Here is a 16,890-nt window from a genome sequence, read left to right as displayed (position 1 = left end):
TTATACCTCTAGCTGTATCGAAATTTCCGAACCAATCAGATTCCGTTTACATACGGTCTATCACGCTTCACGCTCACGCTCACTCGATTCTACTCATTTCTATTCCACACTAGCTCTATCTACTACAGGAGTGTTAAGGAGAGTTTCAAAGGAGCTCTGGGCCATTCCAAGGGAATTTGAGATATCACTTAGACTTAGGCAATGCTGGGGCTACAAAATAGTGAGTTGACAACCTGGCAGGAGAGTGATTCCTAGCTCCGGTCCTCACAAGTCCCTACCTCACGCCTCCACGAGTCGTATGATTACAAATGCTACCAGCTGAAATATGAACACAGCTGGGTGGCGTAGCCTGGGCAATGTTGTCAATCCGACAATAGCAAAGTGAGGAGGTGCGAAGCGAACACTGGCGCGGAAACCATAGCACGGCGGTAGAGGAAATGCTTCGCCTCCGGGCGTATGTCCACCACGGAGGGGCGGCTCAAAAAGTGTCTGAATAAGAAATGCTCTTCCCCGGAAGCTACACCTAGATGGCAGTCCACCTACATGAATGAAGATGGTTATCAGTTAGGTAATTTACTTCATCATCAAAGGTAAGTCACCGCATATACTTTCACAAAATGACATATAAAACATTATATTATTATATGAACCAATACATGATTTGGATGGGGAGAGTGAAATTGAGGTATCCTTCTGTCGGACGGCTCGTTTTTTGACCAATAGTATGATCATGTGGCTGGAAGGAGATTCTCTATCATCTCGTGGTGAATTACCTATCGATCCATCAAAACCGTTTTTGGCCCTTCATATAGTGACATCACAGACAAACAGACATAACACTCACAATCACATTCATCGCAAATAATGTTTTAGTTGGGAATGTGCTTGCATTTGTCATGGTGGCGTCACTGAAGCATTGAGCAAGCCACCACATTTCGAACTTATCAGTGATGCCAGTTCTTTTTCACGTCTAGTTAGTAGATGTCAGCTCTTGAAAATGACACATACCACATCTCACGATTACAAAAAAAAAAAAGTTGTTGAATATTACATCAAAACTGCTGCACAATAGTCATTACGTTGTACGATGTACACAGAATTCGAGAACAAATCATGTTGATGACTGTAATATTGATGACTGTAATATTCTATCAACTTTTACCAGTTATTGATGTTCTAGTTATTGATGTTCACCATGAATATCATTGATTGATACATATTACATTGACACATCTACATTTAGAAAGGGCACTAAGGGCCCATGCATTAATTATGTCACGCTTAATCGAGCAAAAAAGTCTACGGAAAATTTCATAGAACCGACATCACTGACTTCCATCTGTTTTGTTTTTATTCAACACAGCTGACGCGTTGACAGAACGAGAGAAAAGCAACTAGTGGAAAAATTGCATGAACGAGGGATGGTCCGGTTGCAAAACAATGCTTGGGAATGTGGATGATAGATGGTGCTAGTGCGCATACAAAATACGATACGATATTTTTGGAAGAATTTTCTTCTAAATGTTATGTCTGTTTGTCTGTGGTGACATGTTGAGGACAATCAGAGGTTATTCAACTTGACCTAATCAAACAGTGAGGAGCGCCCACTGCTTTCGGACTTAGTTTCCGTGCTACAATGAGTGGTAGAAAATCATCTTACATCATACATCACTTAGACTTAAGCTGGTTTTAGACTAGGCAAGTCAATTGATCAACTCAGTTGAATTCAATAGGCTTGAAAAGTTGAGCCTGGTTCAACTTTTTTCAATTCAAGTGAGCTGATCAAGTCAGTTGAATGGCATGGTTTACACGTTCAATTCGCGTTCAAGTCAGTTGAACTCAACTGACTTGATCAATTGACTTGCCCTGTCTAAACCCAGCTTTAGGCAATGCTGCAGAAAATTCCTTAGAAATTTTCAAGAGAATTTCGATCAATCTCTAGAAAGCATTCCAAGTCCATTTTGATAAGAATTTCTAGCTATTTTTTTTTTTTTTTTTTTTTTGGTGGGTGTTGGCCAAATTTGGATTTTTCAGATGTAATCCTAAATAGGACCTAGATTATTTAATACTCTAGTAACCTCAAGTCCGTGCTCTGTCACAATGTTTCATTGTGATTAATCAACACTCAAAGGGGTAAAATATCAAATTTGGGGTGAATTTGAAAGAAAGGGAACTTGGAGTGTAGAGCGCACTGCCCACTGGACGATTCTGAAGCCTAGCCAAGTGAGTGGGGTATGGGTTTATTTGATTGAACGTCATTTCCAATGTATATATTGATACATTCAAACCATTGGCATTTGAGATAAGACAGAGATAGGATGCGGAGGGCCCGCTTAGGGGAAGCGTAACCCATGTTATGGTTTCCATTTATTAAATAGTTCAGATAGGCTGGAAATGACGTTCATAGTGAGAAAATGCACCATATGGGGCCCGTTCACTGATCAAAATCAGATTCACATCGTCAGACCCTGCCCAAGAATAAGGGGATTGACGATGACTTGTTAAGTTTTATTTTGAATTTGCGTTTTGCATTTAAGGTTCAATTTACTTTGATGCTTCTTGGAAAATTTCAAAGCCAGTTTTTTCCGACGCATTATTTCAGATTGCAAAAAGCTCGCACTATTCGATTCCTTTTGATATTTTACACAAAATGACGCAAGCTTTTTGCAATCTAAAATAATGCGTCGGAAAAAAACTGCTTTTGAAATTTTCCAAAAAGCATCAAAGTAAATTGAACCTTAATACTCTAGTAAATCTCGCGTCCGTGCTCATTCACAACAGTGTGAGGTGTCAATACTCACTGGGTCATATGTCTTAGACCAGTTCCAGATTAGTTTGCTATTAATATCTTCTGCATCGCAGTTCGCGATAGATTACTAAATATGGGTTCTCTTTTCCGACCATAATAGTGTGAGGGAAGGGGGTGAGTTCTGGATCAACAATGGAGGGGGGCCCATCGGCATTTGTGGGCAGACCGTCCAAAGCCCATTCCTCACAGATCGGGGGCTGCTCACGCAGGCCAACACCATCTTCGGGTAGGTGGAAGTTTCCCCTATCCGATGATGGTGTTGGTTTGCGTGGGTGGCCTTCGCTTTGTGAGTGGGGGGCTTTGGAGCGGTTTGTTTACGAGTGCTGATGGGCCCTTTTCTATTGTTGATCCAGAGTTAAACGTTGCGATATGAGAGCGAATAGAGGCAAATAAATAGGGAAGACAACACCATGACCCAAATAAGTAACCAATGCATGCGGCTCACACTTAACTTGTTCTATTTATTTCTTTATTCCTATCATGTACTAATATTAACTGCCTGAGGACAAATGGGAACACGACCAGAAGATCAATAGGAGAAAAAGAAAATTCGAACAAGAAAAGAAGAATTAAACTTGCACCTGCAAGAGGAAGCAGACAGAAAGGATCATGCCGGTTGGAGACAGCCAATGTATACTGGACGAAGCTTGTATCTAGGAAAAGTCTTATGTGCAGGAAACCGTAAGTAGGATAAGAATCGTAAAAGGTGTGTGCTTGCTTGATAAGATCCTAACTTTACTTTAAATACACGGTAGGAATCGAATATCCATATATGATTAAGGTTTTGCCTATTTTTCAGTGGGAGTGGCAATACTCATTGATGAGTGATTTATCGTACCCATTTATTAGTAACTGTTAGCAGCTAATGATTAATTGATATACCTATTTTAGAATTACCTATACTTCACATCAGAACCTCATTTCCTTCAATTACTACTCCGTCGCAGCACACACCTTATATGGATCGCTAACCTTTATTTAGTTTCAACATTTTCGACATTATAATCAAAAGGTGAGTTTTAAAAGTATAATTACCATGCATATAGATTTTTTTTTTATAATGCGTTTATTTTTCCAGGCTCATTTGCCGTAGCTTTGCGGAGCCGATATTCATTGTTTAGATTACAAAGTTTCTTAAAACTAACGTTAGTAAAGCGGGGGCCGATTACTCGCGGCTATCTCGAGGTTAGGGGTAACACATTTTAACAAATGGATGGCAGGGTAGGGATTGAGAACACAAGGTTTGGAGAGCAATGTGCTCTTGATCTCGAACTAAGCGACCAACTGATGAAAAAGACAAACATGGGGGTACACCGATGGGCAGCTAACAACTTGGGGGAACACAAGATGACACTAACTACTAAATCCTCAGATCGATCCGTTTTAAAAACACGTAAATTAAATTAAAATATTCGAGATCTCGGCTCGCCAAGATGTCTCTAACGGGCCGCAAAGGTTGTTTTCCTCGGGCCCTGAGGGATGCGGATAACTCGGATCTAGCAACACAATGTAAAGTGCATGACCAAAGCACGTGGTCGATATCGTGATAGCCACTACCACAAGCGCACAAATTGCTGCCTGCGAGCCCGATTCGGAAGAAATGCGAGTCTAACGAGTAGTGATTGGACATGAGCCTTGATATGACCCGTATAAAGTCACGGCTCATGTCCAATCCTTTGAACCATGGCTTGTTCGACACCTGTGGGAGAATAGAATGTAACCATCTTCCCAGATCACTCTCATTCCATTTTTGTTGCCAGTTGGTGAGGACGTGCTGACGGGTAATTGAGAAAAACTCCGCAAAGGCGATTTGTCGATCAAAAATATCGCCTTCCATAGCGCCCACCTTAGCTAGCGAGTCCGCTTTCTCATTACCCGGAATTGAGCAATGAGATGGGACCCAAACTAAGGTGATAGTATAGGAGCAGTTAGATAAAGTACTCAATTTTGCTCGGATTTCGGTAAGGAAATACGAGGAGTGCTTCATCGGCCTCATTGATCGAATAGCCTCCAACGAGCTAAGGCTATCTGTAAAAATAAAATAGTGATCAGATGGTAGTGAGGCAATTTGCTCTACTGCGTAGAATATGGCTGCTAGTTCCGCAACGTATACGGAACAGGGTTTTTGCAGTTGATATGAGGCGCTATGAAATTCGTTGAATACTCCAAATCCAGTGGAAACGTTTATAGTTGACCCATCTGTGAAAAAACTCTTATTGTTACTGACATGGTGGTACTTGTTTGCAAAAATTAAGGGAACAACCATCGACCGATGGTGATCTGGTATTCCACGGATTTCTTGCAACATGGTCAGATCAAAATTTACAGAGGAACTATAAAAGTCTTGGAGGCAAACACGAGAGGAATTGAATGAAGAAGGGCCAATCTCCAGCGTCATGTACTCGTAATAGAGACTCATGAATCTTGTTTGATGATTTCTGTCGAGCAGCTTCTCAAAGTTTTCTATTACCAATGGGTTCATTACTTCACAACGGATAAGAAACCGGAAGGACAGTTCCGCGAAACGATCTGTCAGTGGGAGAACACCCGCGAGTACTTCGAGGCTCATCGTATGCGTCGAGTGCATACAGCCAAGCGCGATTCGGAGGCAACGGTATTGAACCCGTTGCAGCTTCAAGATATGTGTTTTCGCCGCGGATTGAAAGCAGAAGCTACCGTACTCTAGAACCGACAAGATGGTTGTTCGATATAACCTGATCAGATCTTCCGGGTGTGCTCCCCACCAAGTTCCGGTAATTGTACGAAGAAAATTGATTCTTTGTTGGCATTTTTGTTTCACATACGCAATATGTTTTCCCCACGTGCTTTTGGAATCGAACCAGACACCTAAATACTTGAAAGATATACTTTGAGTGATTGTTCTACCACAAACGAAGTGACAGACGACTTACTGGCGAAGAAATCCATTTAAATAATGTGGTTCACTGTAATAGAATTTTCTTGGAAGCTTGTGCCATCATCCACCAGATGGGTTAGTTTTTTTGTTTGGATTTGAACAAAGTTGATTTTGTGTACAATGATTCTTTGACAGTGTGCAAAGAGTGCGTATCATTTTGTCATTTTTTTATGCATTTCAGTTTTGAGTAGAGTGAAAGAGATAGAACCAAAATATTCTAGTACATTTGGTGAAAATGCTAGTTCAATCCAATAGTAGTGTTGCCATGTGGTACAATCCAGTAGTAGTGGTGTTGCCATGTGGTACACTGAAAAATTGCAATAGCAGGTTAGTCACCAAAGTTTTCGAGCCGCTCCGTCTGTCACTTCGTTTGTGGTTCTACCCTTTAGTTGAAGCTGTAACTGTGCAGGATGATGCTTCCTAGAAAAAACAACCAACTCAGTTTTCTCCGGAGAGAATTCGATACCCAGCTTCATAGCCCAAGTAGACAAATTGTCTAAGGTATCTTGCAATGGTCCTTGCAGGTCCGGTGCACTTGGCCCTATAACGGACACAACGCCGTCATCTGCAAGCTGCCTTAGCGAGCAATTTTCATCAAGACAACCATCAATGTCTTTTACATAGAAATTATAAAGAAGGGGGCTTAAACATGAACCCTGAGGGAGACCCATGTAACTAATTCGTGAAGTTGTCGAGTTTCCATGAGAAAAGCTCATATATTTCTCAGACAACAAGTTGCTCAAATAGTTGTTCATAATTGGTGAAAGCCCACTATCGTGGAGTTTATCCGAAAGGACATCGATACAAACAGAATCAAAAGCCCCCTTAATGTCCAAGAAAACTGAACCCATTTGCTGTTTTTGCGCATAGGCCAGTTGAATTTCAGTTGAAAGCAACGCAAGACAGTCGCTCGTTCCTTTGCCTCTCCGAAATCCAAATTGCGTATCTGAAAGTAAACCATTCGACTCGACCCATTTGTCTAGACGAAAAAGAATCATTTTCTCCAACAATTTCCGTATACAGGACAACATCGCGATGGGACGGTACGAGTTATAATCCGACGCGGGTTTACCGGGTTTTCGAATGGCGATAACTCTTACTTGCCTCCAGTCATCCGGAACAATGTTGTGCTCCAGAAATTGATTGAATAAGTTCAACAAGCGTCTCTTCGCGACGTCTGGGAGATTTTTAAGCAAGTTGAACTTGATTCTATCCATTCCTGGAGCTGAATTGTTACATGAAAGGAGAGCAAGTGAGAATTCCACCATCGAAAACGGGGAATCTATTTCGTTATTACCCGACGGACGATCACGAACGTTGGTTTGAACCGACACCGAATCCGGGCAAACTTTCCGCGCGAAGCTGAATATCCAACTGTCCGAGTACTCCTTGTCTTCGTTAATCGGTGATGACGCGTTTCGCATTCTCCTGCCGACATTCCAGAGTGTTCTCATGGAAGTCTCTCGCGACAAACCATCGACGAACCGACGCCAGTAACCGCGTTTTTTGGCTTTAGTCAAGCCCTTAAAGGTTTTCTCGAGGTCGGTGTACCGCTCGAAATCCTCGACCTTACCGTGTTTGCGGAAGCGTTTAAACGCGGTGGACTTCTCGCTGTTCGCGTCGGTGTATTCCTTATCCCACCACGGGGTGGGAGGTCGCTTCCGAACGGAAACACCCGGAATACGTTTCGTCTGTGCTCGCAGCGCGCAATCGATGATGACACGCGCGAGAAAGGAGTACTCGTCCAGCGGAGGAAGTACGTCAACCGATTGACTGGCATCAAGAACCGAGGTCGCGAATTTTCGCCAGTCAATGTTTTTCGTAAGATCGTACGCGATGTCGACCGAGCGTGTAGAAGATGAACCATTGGTAATAGAAATTTTGATTGGCAAATGGTCACTACCGTAGGGATCTTGAATTACTTTCCACGAGCAATCCAATGATAGTGAACTCGAACAAAGTGAGAGGTCTAATCTGCTTATTTTTGCTGGAGGTTTGGCTACTCGTGTTGCTTCCCCGGTGTTCAGAATTGTCATTTTGAAGAAGTCGCACATGTCGTATATCAAGGTTGAGCGGTTGTCGTCGTACAGTTCCCCCCAGCCTGTACCGTGAGAGTTAAAATCTCCCAAGATCAACCGTGGCTCCGGCATAGCCGTGCAGATATCCGAGAAACTTTGACGAGAAATCGCAGTTCGCGGTGGAAGATATACTGAGGCAATACTGAGGCATTTACCTCGAATATTAACCTGACAGGCAACAACTTCAATGCCTGTCACCGAAGGCAGATCGATTCTGTAGAAGGAATGGAGCTTGTTGATCCCCAGAAGCACCCCTCCATACGAATCTGCCCGATCAAGGCGAATAATGTTGAAATCGTGGAAAGCAAGATCGTTGTCTGAAGAGAGCCATGTTTCACAAAGGGCAAATGCATCAGAAAGTAAATTGTTAACTAAAAATTTAAATGTGTCAAGTTTTGGCATAAGACTTCTACAGTTCCACTGAAGAACAGAGATCATATCCCCGACCGCATTCGGAGAATTATCCATCAAAGGATATGATCGATGCAAGGAAGGACCACCTAGAAGCTAGTTGCTTCAAAAGAGTTTTCACCATTGGCAGCACTAAATTAATAATGCTCCTCGTTGAGTCAGAGATATTGAATATACTGAAGAAGCTATCCACAATACCAGAAAACGTGAACATGGGGGCATGTTCTTGCTGATTATTCAGCTGATTTTCTGGCCGAAAAACTGGGACATCTGGGGTTTTAGATGATCCTGGAAGTGACGGAAAGTTCTTGTCATAATTACAAGTTTGAAAACCCGGTGGAATGGAATGTGTGGGCGATACCTTTTCTTGGGATATGCTCCAGTATTTTTGCTGGAGAGCGAGTCAAATGGAACGTCAAGGGTTTCCATTTCCACAACTTCCTCGAGACTTTCGTGTGAGGTGGAATTAAGAGTTTCGTCGTCTGAGATGGAAAGCGACCATCCCCCGCCTTTATCATTTTCATCCATTGCGGTTAAATATCGCCGCAATGGTGTTTTTAATAAATATTTTACAAATAATTACAATAATTTCAAATAGTATCAAAAATAAAAAAAAAATAAAATGCAAAAAAAAAAAAAATAAAAAAATACAAAAAAAAAAATGATATAGTTTTACTCTACTAAAGAGTAACACAAAAGAAAGAAAAAAAAAAAAAAAAACAAGAAAAAGAAAAAAAAAATATATATAGCAAAAAATTTTTTTTTTTGATCACCCTAACTATGCTCTACTTAAAAATAGTACGAGAAAAAAAAAATCAAGAAAAAAAAATTATGGAAATATACTATTTACAAAATTTTGGATCACCCTAATTATGACCCAACCTAATCTAATATGTATTGGACCATGCGGGGAGATGCGATACTGGTGAAAACAAAGCGACACGTTATACCTATTGCACTGAGGCGGCAGATGACTGGTGCGATGCTATTGTTCGCCCCAACGGCTGTTGGGTCGATACCCTTGTAGCTGGTATGCCTCGGTCGCCTCGGTAGGCAATTTAACGTGCTTTCGTTGTTGCTTCAATGGGATGATGTGATGATGCGATGATGATGAGTTAAAGCTGGACCGTAATCAAAGCGCTCGGCGTATGACTAAAGGCTTCCTCACTCGCGCACTAGTTGTCTTAACACTATGCCAACTTACTTTGGCGAGAAAAAACCCTCGCGTGGGGAAAAACTCAAAAACTCAAATACTAGTGTCGTACAACGAGACCGATGCGACTTGACCGGCTCAGCGTGCGAGACGGAATGATGCATATAGATAAGTTAATGTACCAGAACCTGGACGGACACGAGCCTACCCAGGGGAGGACCCGGATACGACCACCCATGTGTGTCTAGAGTATCGCACGAGCTGACGAGTGCAACGGGAAGGACAGTAGGTGTATAGACTAGGGGGTTGGTCCCTAGATAAGCCTTCTTAGCGGAAGGCACAGCCTATGCACTGAACAATTACAATTACAATTTCTAGCTATTTTTAGAAGGTATTTGGAGAATGCTGATGACAGGAGAATTCCACGAAAATTCCGAGCAAAATTCTATGGCAATTCTACGTAGAATTTCATGGAGAAATATTCCAAGAAGTGAATTGTAGAGTAAACTCCAAGTTTTTTTATTGATTCCTTAAGCGTTATGGGGAAAACGTAAAAAAGAATCCAAAATGATCCTTGAGAAAGTTAGATTAGCGCTCTGAGAAAACTATGAGATGACTCATTTATTGAGGAGATTCAGACATATGTATAAGAAACTTTTCCAAGATTCTGGAACTTGAAATTTGGAAATTATTTTCTAAGCTGTTGTCCCATCTTGAAATGTGAACATTCCGTTCGATTTATAATGTAGAAATGATGCTTTGCATTGTTTTGCCTTCTTCAATCCTTTACTTCCCAGAAGGTTTTTGGTTGTTTTGAGGTGCAAAAATTAATTTCGGAAAAAGTGCTAGATGTTCCATGAAGCCAAAAATGTTCGAATCCTTAAAACAAAGTTGTTTGCATACATTGAGGTGAAGTGACAATTATCACCTCGAGTGAGGTGAGTCTTCGTGCAATCAAAAGTGACAGCGAGTCACCTTACCTCATACGCTGCGCAGAATAAACCTAAAACGCTGTACAGACTGGAGAGTTATAACATGTTATAACGGTTGTCAAATAATTGCAACACAGAAACCACCATCAAGATAGCGCTATAACATGTTATAACTCTGTAGTCTGAACGTACTATAATAGTACGTTCAGACTACAGAGTTATAACATGTTATAGTGCTATCTTGATGGTGGTTTCTGTGTTGCAATTAGTTGACAACCGTTATAACATGTTATAACCATAGAGGTAACTCTAAGACCACTGGGTCCCGAAGAAAATCATTATTATTTTTGGCTCACTCAGTACCAGAACAACGGTCCCAAGCAGTCCCAAGCTATTTCACTCACCCCTGCATGTTCTGCATGAATCCACACACCCCTGATGTTATCTGTCAAACTTTCATAGCGAATCAAAACAAACATAGTGTAGTAATAGAATTTCAACTAGAATAGGGTACGTTTATCGCTTGCTTGGGACCAATAGGCTACTAAAGTGGTGAGCCAATTTAAAATCGTTAGTTTCGTATTGATTGTTGTTATAACTCTCTAGTCTGGACAGCGTTTAACTGACTATTTAATGGTAGATTTACAAACGTGAGACGGACCGAACAGCAGTGCTGCGTGCTGTCAGCAATGATGGCCTAGCATTGAATTTCACTTCCGACACTGATATTATTGGTAAGCATAATATCAACAAAATCAATACGAAACTAACGATTTTAAATTGGCTCACCACTTTAGTAGCCTATTGGTCCCAAGCAAACGATTAACGTACCCTATTCTAGTTGAAATTCTATTACTACACTATGTTTGTTTTGATTCGCTATGAAAGTTTGACAGATAACATCAGGGGTGTGTGGATTCATGCAGAACATGCAGGGGTGAGTGAAATAGCTTGGGACTGCTTGGGACCGTTGTTCTGGTACTGAGTGAGCCAAAAATAATAATGATTTTCTTCGGGACCCAGTGGTCTTAGAGTTACCTCTATGATAATATCAGGCGGTACGACCAACCGGTGGAAACTAAAGATTTTAAATTGACTCACTACTTGACTAGCCTATTGGTCCCAAGCAAATCGATTAAAGGTCGAGGTCGTACCATAGAGTTAATTCTAAGACTAGAAGGTCCCGAAGAAACGTACTCAACTCTTCGGCTCAGCTCTGGTACTCTCTTCGGTCCCAAGCTAATCGATACACCCCTCGAAACATAGGAAAATCCACGAACCCCTCATTTTATCTGCCAAACTTTCATAGCGAATCAAAACAATCATAGTGTAGTACTAGAATTTCGACTAGAATAGGGTCCGTTAAAAGATTTGTTTGGGACCAACAAGCTAGTCAAGGAGTGAGCCAATTTAAAATCGTTGGTTTCCACCGGTTGGTACTACTTTCAAATTACTATCCACGTGTATATCACTAGGGAAAAGTTGAAAATTTTACTTTTATCTCAATAAATCAGCTTTTTGTATAATCGTTGCATTGTTTTAATATTACTGATGAGTTTTCTAAATATCGGTACTCGATTAGCTGGCGATAAGACAAATTTGCGGCAGAAATGTCAATGTCATTTGTGCACTGACACTGAGGCGAATGATATTGATATTCTAACTGTGTGAAAATTTAACATTTCATTTAATGATACTGACATCAGATGGCTAGTGAAATTCAGCATTTTGTAAGTATTGACATTGATATTTTGCAGCACTACCGAAAAGTTGTTTATCACCATGGGAAGGAGAGGGTTAAATTGTTAAATTACTGTTTTGTTGTTGTTCAAATTAGAAGAGGTTTGAGAGATTTTATCCAATCCTCTGATTATCTTCTTGAATTCCCATATAATCAATTATAAAACTTCGGTTTGCTGTCTTACCGTCCCGACAACCCTTCCTGCGGATATTATCTGTACATTTCCTACAAGCCCTTTAAAGTATCTTCATAAGGATATCTAAACTTCCCCTTACAATAAAACCAACGAAAAAATCTAAGTCGAAAAAAAGACGCCAAGCACAAACTAGAAGAACGCCAGCCTGTCGACGATCAACTTTATTTACAGAATGATATACGCGTGTGTTATGTTAATATAAATAATAGTTACTGATTTATGTTTTAGACGTAAGTAAGACTCATTTACAGTTACAATTACTTCGTTCGAAGAGCGTGTACGTGTATGCAATGTTTTGGACTAACAGTTGCGCATTGATTGTGGCAGTATGCTTCAAGTAGGATTAAATTTGATAGCCCTGCCCGGCATGGAAGATGATCTGTTAAATGGTTGCCTGCAGCGAACTGAATCAATCCGAAGCCAGCCAACATTCTACAGCCGTATTCTATACAGGGCTGGTATTAAAATGTTACTCTGCTTGAAACGTACCACCATTAGAGTAAGTTTTTCTTCTAAATAATGTACATCGGAGCCAGTTGAAACAAGGGGTTCATAAAGTTGAATTTGAAACCTCTCGCTCCCGCCTTTCGAAAATATTGAAAATGTTATTAGGTAGTTCTTGTCGAAAAAAGCACATTTCAGTGGACCGGATCTATCCAACATAATTAATAAAAACTCCTATGTTGAGTCATTCTTGCAAGTGACTTAAGCCAAAATGCTCTCATTTTTCTCTCTGATAAGTGAAGTTAAAACAAAGTTCTTTTGTGGATTGCTGTTCGACTTGCCCCGATGTACCTGAAGCGTAATTTTTAATTAATTACTTTTAATTTACCATCCCTTGTAGGTTGACACATATTTACCTATACATGCTGCTATGAAAGTTTCGGTTACATAAATTACAAACCTTATACAGTATCACCTGCGCGCTAAAAGTGTCCAAACGACCACTTAGTTTTTAACCTAAACCCTACATCGCCTTGCAAGGGTCTGCTTGCTAGGTCCCTTCTGTTTTATGAAATTGCTTCACCGGAACCGGCAAAGTTCCACTATTCGGCGGCGACTTACTGACTACCTACCACGGACAAGTGAACAATGTCGCCACCGGACAGTCTGGATCGAACACACACCATATTTTACACCGTACAAAAATGCCTGCCTAGCCTATGTACTGCGATATTATTATTCATCTGAACCACAGTTTGAGCCGCAAAGCGTCCACCCCGTTAAGATAGTAGTGAAACAGCCTTTTGTCCCGTACGAAGCCCAAGTTTTCGTACAGCCGCAGGGCTGGTCGATTGGTGATTTCCGTCTCCAGGACCACTTCGTCGGCGTTGTCCTCCAGCATGGCCTGTTCGGAAAAGAAGCAAAAACCAACAGTCACATCTTCGCTCTGAACATCGACGGATAATCGAAAACGACTCACCTGGATCGCCTTCTGCACCAGCGTCGTTCCAATTTTGAGCTTCCGGTAGTCCTTGTCGACGGCCAGCATCGCAATATAGCCTCGGCGGATGTTCTGCCGGTGAATATCCAGCTTACATACGATCGCTCCTACGCAGCGCTCCTCGTGCCACGCCAGAAAGCATAACCGGGGCCAGTTGTGAATGAAGTATCGATACGTGTAGATTGAGTACGGTTCTGATAGATCTTTCTGAATTAGTGACATTATACAGGGCATCTGCAGTTCCGATTCGTACACTTGGTACGTAATCGTGGGCTTTGGTGGTTCCTCTGGTGGCGCTATTACTGGCGGTGTTTCGTTAGTCGGAATCACAGTGATTACCGGTTCTGGTGCGTCCTTCTTGAGAACTTCGCTACTTTGTGCAGGTGTTTGGTCACTCCCACCAACAACGACCGGTTGGTTCTTATTTTTCTGCCTATTTTTATGTTTCTTTTTCCCCGTAACTCCGACGGTTTCCGTTTTGGCCGCTTGGTGATCTTCCGAACCTGATAAGGTCCCATTAGTCAATCCATTTTTGCCCAACTTTAAGCCCTGCTCTAGCTTCTGACTAACTTTCTCAACTGATTTGTCCTGCAAATCTTCCGCAAGTCCGTTTAGCTTCCCCGTCGAGCCTCTCGTCTCCTCCTCCTCCTGCTGTTCCTGACTCGCATTTGCGATGGTATTTTTAGACTTATTTTTCCTTTTCGCTTTCTTCTTTCCACTCTTCCCAGCGGCTGAAGTTGCATTCGCTTCGAGTCCATTCGCCTGTGGAGCTAGATTTTCCTCCGTCTTCACTTCCATCGGGTCAAAGTCCCACGACCTACACTAGTGCAAGCTTGTTTTTTTTCGCTCCTTCCCGGATCGAAAATGTAATTCCGAATTTTCCTTCCGATTTTTTCCCTTTCACCACTTTGGAACAGCAAATTGCAATTTTGGAGACAAACAAAGTCCGAAAATTTCACCAACACATTATGTAATTTTAAACGTTGCACACGCGATTGAAACTAAAACAAGACACGGAAATATCGTTCAGATAAAAACTTACGAAAATGTCCAATAAGTCCCTTCGATAACCCGTTTTTCACGATTCTTTGGATGATTTTTGTGTGAATTTTTCTCTCTGCCACTCTTCTCGCTCTCTCCCTGTTTCGTTGTTTGACAGTTTGTTGTGCATCAAAATCGAACATGTGTTTGACATTAGCGTTTTTTTGACACCAGGGCTGCATCCGAGGCTGCATCTCAGGGAAAGAATGCCGAGCAAATGGAGCAAATTGTCGAATCGACGTAAGTACTTTTGTATATCATAGGAAAAAAAATAGATCTGATCCTCGATCTGATCGGTGCAGGAAACTTCGAAAGAAACCTCCCGAATAAAAATGCATTACAAATGAGATAGAACATATTTTTTGCTATTGTTATAACCCGCATAAACGCGAACCATGCCATGACCTTAGCGAAAATGGTTAAAAAAATGTTTATAATCCCTGCTAAACTTTAACTGAAATGGTTATGCTAGGGACAGCAAAAAAAAATATTATATCGATCAACGTAATTCAAGCTGATGCATTAAATAATGATGTAATAGAAAAACGCAGATACAATATTACATCAATAGATGTAATTTTGTTCGCAAAATCGATGTACATCGTACAATGTGATATTACACAACCGATGGATTGACCTGGTTGCAGCAGTTTCGATGTAATATTCAACAAATTTTTTTGCTGTGTACAGAGTTATAACATGTATCTATATAGAGCTATCTTGATGGTGGTTTCTGTGTTGCAATTTTTTGACAACCGTTATAACATGTTATAACGACTGTGCAGACTGGAGAGTTATGCTACGTTCAGACTACAGAGTTATAACATGTTATAGCGCTATCTTGATGGTGGTTTCTGTGTTGCAATTAGTTGACAACCGTTATAACATGTTATAACTCTCCAGTCTGGACAGCGTTTTAATAGTACGTTCAGACTACAGAGTTATAACATGTTATAGTGCTATCTTGATGGTGGTTTCTGTGTTGCAATTATTTGACAACCGTTATAACATGTTATAACTGCTCAGTCTGGACAGCGTTTAATACACGAAACGAAAATCAATTATTTTATTTTATTTTATTCATGTGTTTCACTAATACATTTTTGCCAAAACATCAGCCTTATACATTCCATAAGACAAACCAGATAGGTCCTATAAGAATGCATAAAAAGTATGTGTGACCGCTAATACTTTTTTCAAGGCGTCTGGTTATACACCTGGTTACCTCTATGGTTATACCAAGTTATACCCCGTTCACATTACAGCGTATATCACGTGATATACGCTGTCTTGCAATGAGCACTCATACATCTAGTTTTCACTGGAAATCCTATGTATGAGCAGGGTGCCTTCCATTCATTTTGACTAAAAAAATGTTTTATGAAATTATAGAATAATAGGATATCATGATGATATTTTGTATGTGTAAGTAATAAGAAAAAATTGTAAAGTTTGTGTTTCACACATCAAACCTGCAAATTTAGCTTTTACAGAGTCACAATGAGCGTTTTTCTGATCGCCTCTTCGCGAAGAGTGAAGAGCGAAGAGTGGGTGAGATAAATTACAAAATCGCTTATTGCGACTCTCATGTAGCAAAATTGGCAGGTATTATGTGTCAAACACAAACTTAACAATCTTTTCTGGTTGTTTACATAATCAAAATATTTTCATTATGTCTTATTATTCCATCATTTCTTAAAACATTTTTTTAGTCAAAATGAATGGAAGGCACCCTGTGTATGAGTGCTCATTGCAAGACAGCCTATATTACGTGATATATAGGCTGTAATGTGAACGGGGTATTAAATAGAACACCGAGTTTTCAGTACTAATTATGTTTTACTAAAACATTCATCAAACGAAATTCCAAAATTACTGGTCACATTAGTAAATTGTAAAGAGCCTGAATTTATAAAGAGACGACATGTTAAAATTGGAACAATGGATTATCTGTCAAAGTCATATAGGAAAAGTTATTCCAATCGAGCAGAAGACCTGTCAAAGGGATAAGATGTCGCCTCATTACCAAATTCAGTCTCTTTAGTAAATTGGACTCCTTTACGTCATTCTCCTTCGTTCCACCTCGCGCACTTGACTTCAGAAATTTGTGTGTTAAAACAGCAACATGTTTGCGAAAATAAGTTAAACGACTGGAAGTCAACGCAGGA

The 16,890-nt window shown here is 40.7% G+C and overlaps 2 protein-coding genes across 2 annotated transcripts in view; one reads left to right on the top strand and one right to left on the bottom strand.

The window, feature by feature from the left end:
* Positions 1-6,062, top strand: part of LOC135705201 (uncharacterized) — a 217,881-nt gene extending 211,819 nt beyond the window's left edge. The window contains exon 2 of the mRNA XM_065226810.1: positions 5,985-6,062. The gene's annotated coding sequence lies outside the window, so the exon portion shown is untranslated. The remainder of the gene's footprint in view (positions 1-5,984) is intronic.
* Positions 6,063-12,367: 6,305 nt separating this feature from the next.
* On the bottom strand, positions 12,368-14,822 carry LOC135705173 (N-alpha-acetyltransferase 30A-like). The gene is made up of 2 exons (XM_065226760.1): positions 13,661-14,822; positions 12,368-13,585 (listed from the first exon to the last, which is right to left on the bottom strand). The coding sequence occupies exons 1-2, from the start codon at positions 14,477-14,479 to the stop codon at positions 13,421-13,423; spliced, it is 984 nt and encodes a 327-aa protein (XP_065082832.1). The 5' UTR covers positions 14,480-14,822; the 3' UTR covers positions 12,368-13,420.
* Positions 14,823-16,890: the final 2,068 nt, after the last annotated feature.

The sequence above is a fragment of the Ochlerotatus camptorhynchus genome, unplaced genomic scaffold (genome assembly GCF_037179485.1).
Source record: "Ochlerotatus camptorhynchus isolate MF236.1 unplaced genomic scaffold, CSIRO-AGI_Acam_v1.1 ptg000261l, whole genome shotgun sequence".
Taxonomy (NCBI): Eukaryota; Metazoa; Arthropoda; class Insecta; order Diptera; family Culicidae; genus Ochlerotatus; species Ochlerotatus camptorhynchus.
Note: the sequence above shows the minus strand (reverse complement) of the source record. Positions and strands in the feature narration are given on the sequence as shown.